The sequence below is a fragment of the Asterias amurensis genome, chromosome 6, assembly GCF_032118995.1.
Source record: "Asterias amurensis chromosome 6, ASM3211899v1".
NCBI classification, from domain to species: Eukaryota; Metazoa; Echinodermata; class Asteroidea; order Forcipulatida; family Asteriidae; genus Asterias; species Asterias amurensis.
In genome coordinates this window covers 24450077-24462251 of record NC_092653.1, presented here as the reverse complement: position 1 = coordinate 24462251, position 12175 = coordinate 24450077, and the positions used below count along the sequence as shown (strand labels likewise).

The window sequence follows — 12175 nt, the reverse complement described above, 5'->3', positions numbered from 1 at the left end:
CCATTTTAAAAAACTGGCCGAAAAACAAAAGGGTCCCAAATCTTTTAAAAGAACAAGTTTAACCCCTTGCAGTATTTTTAGCAAATTATCCTGGCTCAAAAAGGCCCATTTTTAAAAATTGGCCGAGAAATAAAATGGTCCCAAATCTTTCAAAAGAACAAGTTTATTAACCCCTTGCAGTATTTTTAACAAAAAGGCCCATTTTTAAAAATTGGCCGAAAAATAAAATTGTCCCCAATCTTTTAAAAGAACAAGTTTAACCCCTTGCAGTATTTTTAACAAAAAATCCTGGCTAAAAAAGGCCCATTTTTAAAAATTGGCCGAAAAATAAAATTGTCCCAAATCTTTTAAAAGAACAAGTTTAACCCCTTGCAGTATTTTTAACAAAAAATCCTGGCTAAAAAAGGCCCATTTTTTTAAAATTGGCCGAAAAATAAAATGGTCCCAAACCTTCCAAAAGAACAAGTTTAACCCCTTGCAGTATTTTTAACAAAAAATCCTGGCTCAAAAAGGCCCATTTTTAAAATTTGGCCGAAAAATAAAATGACCCAAATCTTTCAAAAGAACACGTTTAACCCCTTGCAGTATTTTTAACAAAAAAATCCTGGCTCAAAAAGGCCCATTTTTAAAAAATGGCCGAAAAATAAAATGGTCCCAAATCTTTCAAAAAAACAAGTTAAACCCCTTGCAGTATTTTTTACAAAAAATCCTGGCTAAAAAAGGCCCATTTTTAAAAATTGTCCGAAAAATAAAATGGTCCCAAATCTTTTAAAAGAACAAGTTTAACCCCTTGCAGTATTTTTAGCAACAAATCCTGGCTCAAAAACGCCCATTTTTAAAAATTGGCCGGAAAAAAAATGGTCCCAAACCTTCCAAAAGAACAAGTTTAACCCCTTGCAGTATTTTTAACAAAAATTTCTGGCTCAAAAAGGCCCATTTTTAAAATTTGGCCGAAAAATAAAATCACCCAAATCTTTCAAAAGAACACGTTTAATCCCTTGCAGTATTTTTAACAAAAAAATCCTGGCTCAAAAAGGCCCATTTTAAAAAATTTGCCGAAAAATAAAATGGTCCCAAATCTTTTAAATGAACAAGTTTAACCCCTTGCAGTATTTTTAACAAAAAATCCTGGCTCAAAAAAGGCCCATGTTTTAAAATTGGCCGAAAAATAAAATGGTCCCAAATCTTTAAAAAAACAAGTTATGTTTGATAATAAGCTCCTCAAATTTGAGGGGGATTACGTCAACCAAAAATGACTTCAATGTTACTATTTCACTCTCACTTAGAGCGTATTGAGCAGTATTTTTAGCAAAAAATCCTGGCTCAAAAAGGCCCATTTTTTAAAATTTTCCGAAAAATAAAATGGTCCCAAATCTTTCAAAAGAACAAGTTTAACCCCTTGCAGTATTTTTAACAAAAAATCCTGGCTCAAAAAAGCCCATTTTAAAACATTTGCCGAAAAATAAAATGGTCCCAAATCTTTCAAAAGAACAAGTTTAACCCCTTGCAGTATTTTTAACAAAAAATCCTGGCTAAAAAAGGCCCATTTTTAAAAATTGGCCGAAAAATAAAATTGTCCCAAATCTTTCAAAAGAACAAGTTTAACCCCTTGCAGTATTTTTAACAAAAAATCCTGGCTAAAAAAGGCCCATTTTTAAAAATTGGCCGAAAAATAAAATGGTCCCAAACCTTCCAAAAGAACAAGTTTAACCCCTTGCAGTATTTTTAACAAAAAATCCTGGCTCAAAAAGGCCCATTTTTAAAATTTGGCCGAAAAATAAAATCACCCAAATCTTTCAAAAGAACACGTTTAATCCCTTGCAGTATTTTTAACAAAAAAATCCTGGCTCAAAAAGGCCCATTTTAAAAAATTTGCCGAAAAATAAAATGGTCCCAAATCTTTTAAATGAACAAGTTTAACCCCTTGCAGTATTTTTAACAAAAAATCCTGGCTCAAAAAAGGCCCATGTTTTAAAATTGGCCGAAATATAAAATGGTCCCAAATCTTTAAAAAAACAAGTTATGTTTGATAATAAGCTCCTCAAATTTGAGGGGGATTACGTCAACCAAAAATGACTTCAATGTTACTATTTCACTCTCACTTAGAGCGTATTGAGCAGTATTTTTAGCAAAAAATCCTGGCTCAAAAAGGCCCATTTTTTAAAATTTTCCGAAAAATAAAATGGTCCCAAATCTTTCAAAAGAACAAGTTTAACCCCTTGCAGTATTTTTAACAAAAAATCCTGGCTCAAAAAAGCCCATTTTAAAACATTTGCCGAAAAATAAAATGGTCCCAAATCTTTCAAAAGAACAAGTTTAACCCCTTGCAGTATATTTAACAAAAAATCCTGGCCAAAAAAGGCCCATTTTAAAAAATTGGCCGACAAATAAAATGGTCCCAAATCTTTTAAAAGAACAAGTTTAACCCCTTGCAGTATTTTTAGCAACAAATCCTGGCTCAAAAAGGCCCATTATTAAAAATTGGCTGAAAAATAAAATGGTCCCAAATCTTTTAAAAGAACAAGTTTAACCCCTTGCAGTATTTTTAGCAAAAAATCCTGGCTCAAAAAGGCCCATTTTTAAAAATTGGCCGAAAAATAAAATGGTCCCAAATCTTTCAAAAGAACAAGTTTAACCCCTTGCAGTATTTTTAACAAAAAATCCTGGCTCAAAAAGGCCCATTTTAAAAAAATTGCCGAAAAATAAAATGGTCCCAAATCTTTTAAATGAACAAGTTTAACCCCTTGCAGTATTTTTAACAAAAAATCCTGGCTCAAAAAAGGCCCATGTTTTAAAATTGGCCGAAAAATAAAATGGTCCCAAATCTTAAAAAAAAAACAAGTTTAACCCCTTGCAGTATTTTTAGCAAAAATCCTGGCTCAAAAAGGCCCATTTTTTAAAATTTTCCGAAAAATAAAATGGTCCCAAATCTTTCAAAAGAACAAGTTTAACCCCTTGCATTTTTTTTAGCAAAAAATCCTGGCTCAAAAAGGCCCATTTTTAAAAATTGGCCGAAAAAATAAAATGGTCCCAAATCTTTCAAAAGAACAAGTTTAACCCCTTGCAGTATTTTTAACAAAAAATCCTGGCTCAAAAAGGCCCATTTTTAAAAAATGGCCGACAAATAAAATGGTCCCAAATCTTTTAAAAGAACAAGTTTAACCCCTTGCAGTGTTTTCAACAAAAAACCCTGGCTCAAAAAGGCCCATTTTTAAAAATTGGCCGAAAAATAAAATGGTCCCAAATCTTTTTAAAGATCCAGGTTTGACCCAACTGTGTGCAGTTATGTTTAAGTTTAAAATACAATTAAATCTCAGCTACATTAAAGCTACTGCTTACCCGTGTCCATAAGGTGAGATGAAGTACAAACAGCAGTGGACTCTGTTGTCAATAATGTTCTTTCGGTTCAATCCACTTTCATCCTGGTAATACTGATGAAATTGCTCCTCGATGTAATCGATTATTGGAGTCCACCTTTAAAGACAAATTCAATTTTAAAGGTTTGCACTTTTTATTTGTTTATTTTATGTATTTATTACATGAACTTTAAACAGGATTAAAACGATCAGCAAAAGCTGTTTTACGTCTTCAATGTCCCGTTGTTTTACACACCAAAACCAAAACCACAACAAAGAATAGAAACAGATGTAGAAAGGACAGGATGAATGATTAAATAGCCTTGCCTTTAAATACAATGCCAATCAGCCTTTTTGTTTACATGGATCTTAAGAAACAGTATACTATTAATTGACCTTTCTCTGGACTGTAACCAATGTGTCTTGTTATTGGTCAGTCTTCATTTTGTCTTCACCCTTTGATTTTGTAAATAAATTACTTAATTAATTGTTATTGTACACAGAACGTTTCAACCGTTGCCTTTGTCAGTTGCTGGTTTTCCCTTTCTTTAACTGTTTTGGTAATTCCATTGTTTTATTAGTCTGCCGTGCGTACCGACTTATGGGGTTCAACCTTATGAGTTGGTCGTACGTAACAGTCTGTATATGAAACTCCCAGCAATTAATTTACATGTATTACAGTTTATTGGTGATTGCACTCCCTTTTTACTACTCCTGTTCCCTTGTTAACCTCAACAACGTAACAATTTGACAACATTATTTGCTCGAGTGCCGTCACTGATAGTCTGATCTCCTATACCTGAAATGGTGCTGCTTTATTAAACGTATATCTACAGTAAAAAACCACTTACGAGGTATTGCAGTTGACAGAATCCCCAAATCCTGGCGTGTCGACAACAGTGAGTCTTAGTCGAACTCCTTGCTCCTCGATGTCGACTGCGCATCTCTTGATGTCAACTGTCTGCTCAATACGCTCTAAGTGAGAGTGAAATAGTAACATTGAAGTCATTTTTGGTTGACGTAATCCCCCTCAAATTTGAGGAGCTTATTATCAAACATAATTTTAATACATACATGCAAATCATGGATACTAAAATCTAAAATAATAATTTTATCTAAAATAATCCATAAAAATCTCCTTTTAGTGCAGTTATCCATGCAACTTCGTATGACATTGTAGAGCCAAACAACAAAATCCTTATGATGCCATATGATACCAATGTCATCTCTGCCATTCTGTAGAGTATTTTGTGAAGGATTCCGAAGGCTCATTCATAGCCAAAGACATTTTAGAAATACGGTTTTTATTTGCGATTGTACCGTACTGTACACAAAACCAGTATGAAAGCGCAAGTTTATAATTTATTAGGAATGTGTATTGCTTTTCGTATAAACAGTGAGCATTTATACTGCATGTGAAAGTATTGTAATAACAACAGTTTTGTTTCTTCTAGCGCAGAGCAACTTTGTTTGCTTCTGCTGTCGATTTAGTATTTTCTCTTTAGAGCTGCGTTTAGTTACCATCAGCGCTGAGATCTCGTCTTTCTTTGTATAAGTCTGTCAGGAAGAGACTGTTGACCAAAGTAGACTTCCCAAGGCCTGATTCACCTGTGAATGGGATAATAAATAATGTTAAAAAACTACAAAACTAAACATCAAACAAACAAATAGAAGGGACTAACAAAAAAACACCCCAACAAAACTTCGAAATTGTCGTTCAGGGTTCACATTTCTCTTCAATCCACTTATTCACATTTTCCTTTATTTTTTGTTTGGTTTGTTGGAGTGTTTGTTTGTTTGTTGGGGGTGTTGTGGGTTGTTTGTTGATGTGATATTGGTAATTTCGTTTTGGGGGCGTGATTTGTGATTAATGAAGATGCCCATTTCAACTGCTGGTATGAAGCATCATTGCAGTATATAGGCCTATACACAAATGGAGCGCCACATCCCCAATAAGAACACTTTATCTGATTGACCTCATGACGCAATAACATATTTACACCCTTTCCCCCAAAAAACATTAATTACTTCCTATTTCCCGAAACTTCTTTTTAATCTTCTGCAAACCTGATACAGATCAGCCTGCTAGCAGCCAGCTATGCCGACAATCACACAAACTAGCATGAGCCAATTCCTAAGTTATTGTCATACAGTCTCACAATGTTTTCGTAACCCACTCGTAATCATCCTGAAATGTTTTTGAGGTAGAATTTCTGTGTCTTGTTACATCTGCCCAAGGCTTGCTTTGAAAGATGTTTATCGAGCTCAAAATAGAACCGACGATTTCAGTTGGTTCTAAAAGCGAAAGCTGCAAGCATGTTCACCGATTGAACCTATCCACAGTATTATTTCTCCAGGCTCTGAGATCCCTATCATCCTTATGATCAAAAACCAGGAATTTCACAAATGAAAAAAACACACCTCCCATCAGAGTGAGTCAAAATTCCATTTGCGGTGGTCAACTTTTACCCATGCTTCCCAGCATCTGCCTAGTGGTCCACCCATTCTTACCTACAACCATCAACGTGAATTCAAACCCTTTCTTGACCGATTTGCGATGAACTTGATCGGGTAGAGTAGCGAAGCCCACATACTCCCGGCCGGACTGTAGATATAAAAAAAATAATAGAATAGTTTTTCATTTACAAATCTGATGAGAAATTTGCCATCTGATTCGGAATATTAATTAATTAATTACTTATCACAATGGGAAGATGTGTTTGCTATTTGATATTGTTTTAATGGTTTGTTTTCAGTGAATGTTGACGAAACTGTGTCAGAAATGTTATAGATCCCATGAGACCTGATGACCCATATCCTGGTAAGGCTGTACTGAAACTGGGGGTTTAAAAGTTAGACATAACTAGAAATCTGCCTTATTAAAAATTTTAAACAAAAAAGGGACTAAGTTTTGACAAACCTGGTCATATTTGCCCTCAATGGTTCAGGAACATGGGACTCCGAGCTGTTAGAGTGTATGCAAACCATGCAGCCATGCCTCAGTGTTTAAAATTCAAACAAACTTTTCTTGGACATCGTAATATGTCAATACAAAACTAGTGCTGGTCATCAGCCCATTTCCCTTATAAGATTGTCATACTTTCGTTCACATAACTTCCGTTTACATGTATATAACCCAAACAGCTTCATACACACTGGCAAACTAATTATCTTACGCCAAGTAAGATTTTTAAAAAAAATTCTATTTTAAGCCTATAAAGTATAACCACTTCGTTAAGAAAGCCTCAAATCATCAACCACTGAACTTCAAAACTCAATTCTGGAAATTATCTGAACGTCATAAATACTCGCACACTTCATTAACCTTCAAACTATTGATTAACGAGATGTACTGCAAGGAGTTAACCTTCAACCCGTTTACCAGACTACAATGAGTTCCTATACTATTTGGGTACGCAAATCTGACACAAAAGGGCATTGATTTGTCTATTTTTAGACGTGCGTAGCATGTTTGTCTTTGAAATAGAACAAATTCGGTGAAAACGTAAACACATATACAACATATACATGCATATACGTTGTTCAAGCATATCTATGATATCAAGTTTACCACAAAGAAATACTATTATGCAGATTATTAAAATACTAGGAACTGTCAGTGGTGTTTTCGCTCTTTCAAACTTTAACACAGTTCATTCTCGGGATGTAAACAGTTATTCAATACAAAACATTTTCAATAACTGAGTATTTTGTTTGTGTTCTCCTATACCAAAAGGCTGACGCTGTCATACATCGATACCCATTAGCTTTCGATCGTTACAATGGATTTTTGCTGGTTTATGGTTTTGCTTTATTCTGTGGCAAGCCTATCACATTCCAATATATAGCGGAAAGGAATTTGAAATATTATGTTTATAGCTTTCCGCAAATCCTAAATTCGATATCAATATTTTGTTATTCATATTTTGTTAATACATATTTATTAAAAGTGATATGGTATTTGTACATTATTGACATTGTCTGTATATGTGTATAATGTACAATGGTAGAGCCAGTGTTAGGGCCTACATACTTAAGATGTCTTTCCCGTCCAGTCTTACAAATGTTTTGCATAATGTCTCCTTTTTCAAAAACAGCATACAAACACTAGGCACGCACACTATAGGAGAGCGTGCCCTCTCCCTTAAATCATTTCTACCTAATCTCACACCGAATCTCACACCAGTTTTGTTGAATTAGGCCTACTTTTTTTCTTCAGAACAATTATAATAACAACAATGCAGAAAATGAGTGACAAATGCCTACAGCATGCCTTTAAGCGAAGCCCCTACTCAATTCGTGGTGCACCTCCATGTTTGGAAGGGGAAACAACAGCTTACCACAAGAACAAGAATCATTCATACACAAACCACACATTCCAAAGCAAACACTCCCTATTACGGATTTGATATTTTACTCTAACAAAACATCAATTGTCCTGATTAAGTCAGTTGTCATGGGAATACCCATTCATCTGTGTGACGGAAATATATAAGTTGCCTACAATGACTATAGCTTTGTATGCAAGAGTAGTATTTGTATTGTGCTCACCCACAAACTGTAACCCGTGTATTTCCGGGTACAAACGACAACTGTCTCGATTAATTTTTCTATATTTTTTTAAGACTGCAAGAGCATGTTAATTTAAAAACAAATGGACATGACATGACCACAAATTACACTGGCTGACCCGAGTACTTCCCTTTAGTCAATATTACACATCGCGCAATCCATAATGGTATGAACTCAGTTGCGTAATTAGTGACCTACCAGTAACCATAGAGCTATAGGCAGTAACAAACAAGTAGCCTACAATTTTAACGAGCTTGTTTTCGAGATAGCAAACCGATTATCGACATGATATCTGCCGAGTGAAGTATTTGTTTTAACACAAAATAAACCATAAGTGTGGTAAGCCATTGTTTTAAGTGGTTCAAGTGATACTCAATGAGTGCACAGTGTGTTGAGTGCAACATTACAATACAAATACTTGCTGGGCATGAAACTCTCAGTTCCACGCTTTCAGTTTAGATAAAAACCATATCCTTGTAGACTACCTCTCATGCAAATTCGATGAGGTTTCCCATTTCAAGCATGCTTCGTTTTAAATCTGGGCAACGTAATACTTGTTCATAATCATGCAGTTTGTCTCATGTACAAAATAGCTGCGTGGTGTTACAATGGTTCTGCACAATGTCAGTCAATGGAGGTAGAATTCTACCTCCATGTATATTTTATGATTTAAATAATAAAGTAAATCCCCGGTACTCAAGGTCAGTTATTATTGATTTGATTGTTTACATCGAATGTTAAACATACACGAGTGCACAAAATACAAAGCCATCATGTGTAGTTGTTTTCACAGTGAACTCTCCGTTGACTGTGTACAGCAAGGAAACTCATTTTAGCCAATGTGAGCAGTTATGTCTTGCTCAACTGAACACTGTTGATTCACTGCATTAATCTACCCATCACGATTCCAAAACAATACGCAGACAATACAAACAATCGGTAGAAATTAAACAAAAATTAAAATATGCACGCATGCTAACCTCATTGCTACCCACTTGAGACTTCGGCATCTTTCAAGAAAAGACGATCAAAGACTCCTTGCCAAGAAAAGACGAACACTATCCTGAATTAGTATCACTTTCTCCAGATCAGAAAACACAGTCTGTTCTTCACACACACGACGAAAACAACGTTCAGATGATGAGCAGCTAGCTACGCAAGATGATGATGATGATGACGGTAGATAACTCAACCTCGTATCCTATAGCACATTCTGAACATCCGTCTTAACTTTGATGTTGTCAGCATTCCAAGTTCAGATTTCGGTCTCCCTGACACATGTGGGTGATACCTTATTGATGCTTACTGATGTTGTCTGTAGAGTACGTTGCTGCGTATAGACCGTCAATGTTGTTACCACTATTAAAGGAGTGGTCATGTACATACAGACAGCGTTCATTTAACGGCAACAGTGTATTTGAAAAAACACGTGCACCTTACTTTCAGTGTAGCTCTGGAAAATACAGCTTTCTCTTTCACCAATCTTACAATTTCGTTTTTCCTCAGTTCCAATTAATGTTTGTATCAAATATCCTTCCAGATACAGCTCTTTGGTTTCTCCACGGTTAGTTTGTTTTGACTCTGTCAGCAGTAGAAATTATTGTACAAGAACTGGGACACGATGAAAAGCCAGCGTGCTCTGAGCCATTCGTCAATACATAGGCCTAATGATGTCAGACTCCGTAGTTCCTATTCGGCTTGATAAATCCGACAACGCATTAAACGATCGTGTCCATGTTTCAAGTTCAATAGATCTCGGCACCGCAAATCAACTTTGTTCCTTGTTTGACGGCCGGTGAAAAAGGTACTGCGTGAATGACAGCAACCTGAACTGTGGCAGGACACACGACCAAGCCTCTCTCGAATAACGTCAACTGGCTCGCGACTCTCGTACTCTATTAACCCCTCATTAACATTCGCACATAGTTGATATCCTAATTTCTAGTAGATGTGATCACACATGAAAGTGACAGTCACTCTATACCACCGTTACCACATGGTAATAATTTCATCAGTGACATGATATGGCAATAGCCCAAACACCTACATTAACCACGTAGGTTTTTCTAGACGTGGCTTCCGCTTGGTGGAATACGGCATACAGCGAGTGTTTAATCATTAGGTATTCACTGGTGCGATCGAAATAATTGTGGTTCGGTGGTTTCCCACGGAATGTCAAGGTTGCGACTTGGGTGAAGTGTAATTGTTCATGGTGATGTTCACTCGACAATTTATTCATTGAGCTCTTTGGTTTTGTGTTTCATTTTCATAATAGGAAAACAAGGAAACCTGGCAATATAAAACACTGCATGGGGTAGCGACTCAATTATTGTTAACCTTTATCATTACAACGTAGACACCTGCCAAGGAAAATCAATCTCTTTAAAATATAAATCCAAATTTAAAAGATCGATTCAGTTCGCCATGGATGGAGAAACAAACAGTAAAATTATATTGACGTCTTTATTTAACGACTATAAACATTATCTTAGAACTAGTCTATGTTTACAACCGGCGCTTACGTTAGTATTTTAATAGGCCGTCCATGAAAGCAGTCCTTACATGATTTTCCAAAGAGCTGTTAACCGAGTCCTGGTTGCCTGGTTCGTAATGCTCCAATACAATCATGAATTTACCCGATGGGCACTAATTAAAAATTTGCTGACCTTTTTTATTTGCACATCACCTGGAGATTTTAAGAGAACTCACAGACTATTGGGTCAGATTTACATGTACAGTGAAATTCCGGTCTGATGTTTCTACAGGAAACAGTCCCGTGTCTTTATGAACTCTCTCTAGTATTACTTAGACACACGCATGATACACTGAACAAAATGCAACCATATGTTGTATTACTTTGTTCGAAATCTGTTAGTGTAGATAGATGTTTTGCTCTTGAAAACAGCGTATTTTCTTAGGTTAAAAGCGCACTCTATTTAAAACTATACATCAGAGTAAACTGCAGCAAACTTTGTCAAGTCTCCAGATAAGTTCAATTAAACTGCGTTTTGATCCCTTAAAAAGGAGTCCATTCCATTACATTATGACATTAAGAAAACCCAATTTGAAGCATTCTTCTTGTGGGTCCTTGGTTTATTGAGAATGCCCCCTTCCGAAGCTCCCCGGTGCGTCAGTGTGATTCATACCCGGCCCTACTCCTCTTGCAACTTCCTGCCTCGCTGTCTGGACCAAAATACCCCTCCCTGTGCATTGACTGAGGTTTCCGGTTGAGTTGTAGTGGCCTCCCCTCAGAATAGGTACAATAGATGTGTTTGAGATGGTTTGAGACACCCATAAGCAGAGAGAAATAGGTAGCCTACTTTTTCTCTGATGATGAAAGCTCACATGTTTACAAATTATACTTGGCACAGCGCCCTCTTTCGAACTTGTTTAGTTATGTTTTGTTTGTCGGTGAGCCTCATCAAGTATCGCAGACGTCTCGCGCTTAATCAAACATTTAATAAAGAAGGCTCATGTCTTAATCATCAACATAGTATCTCTGTATGGTCGTTGTTTAGTTTTTTTAACAGTAAAGACCCCACTCGAAATAACACTTGTATTATATGAGCCATTCCCAAAACAACTGATTGTGAAGTTTCATGTTATGAGTGGTTTATATTATTTATGACAAATTGCTTCAAAACAAGCACAAAAGTTTGATTAATTTCTTGTTATGATAAAGAAGCATAATCGATCAAGGAAACGAAACTTCAGTTTACGCATTTGTGTGATGTGAGTGACGATTATTAGAACATGGTTTCGAAACGAAAACTAATGCATAACAGTAATGGTTAGTTAATTGTTAATTCATGATTCACGAGAAATTATATCTAACTACAGTGTGAATATCCCTTTGAAGCTCAAGTTTCTGACACTGGGTACGATTTCATCTCCCGCCCAAGAAGGTTTCCGGACGCAAACTCATTGCAACTCCTTATCAAAGACTAGCTTCACCAATAAGTCCAATAAATACTCTGCACAAGATGAGGTTTGCATGTCTTTTTGTGCTCTTCTGCATTCCTGGAAGACCTTTGAAGTTATATCTTAGTCTAGCCCAATCAGCCGGTGTTCCCCTTTAAATAGGGTCGGGTTATTTATGTTACGACTTACTTGTGTATACGTCCCAATTAACTTGTTTTGCTCATGATTATCATGTTTTTTGGTATTTCGTTTGTTCCTTTAAAAACTATGTATGTGATAACAAGTATAGCCAGTTTTACAAGAACGCTGTATGCCTACAGTTATTC

The 12175-nt window shown here is 36.0% G+C and overlaps 1 protein-coding gene across 4 annotated transcripts in view; it reads right to left on the bottom strand.

The window, feature by feature from the left end:
- LOC139938513 (septin-5-like) overlaps positions 1–12175 on the bottom strand; it is a 35015-nt gene that overhangs the window by 18871 nt on the left and 3969 nt on the right. For 3 of the 4 annotated variants that reach the window (XM_071934080.1, XM_071934082.1, XM_071934081.1), the window contains exons 3-6: positions 5868–5961; positions 4878–4964; positions 4208–4331; positions 3340–3474 (exon numbers count right to left, since the gene is read on the bottom strand). In XM_071934080.1, the coding sequence (XP_071790181.1) occupies positions 3340–3474; positions 4208–4331; positions 4878–4964; positions 5868–5961 (440 nt within the window). Of the gene's footprint in view, positions 1–3339; positions 3475–4207; positions 4332–4877; positions 4965–5867; positions 5962–8908; positions 9925–12175 lie in introns of those variants that run through there. The other variant, XM_071934083.1, reaches the window with a different exon arrangement.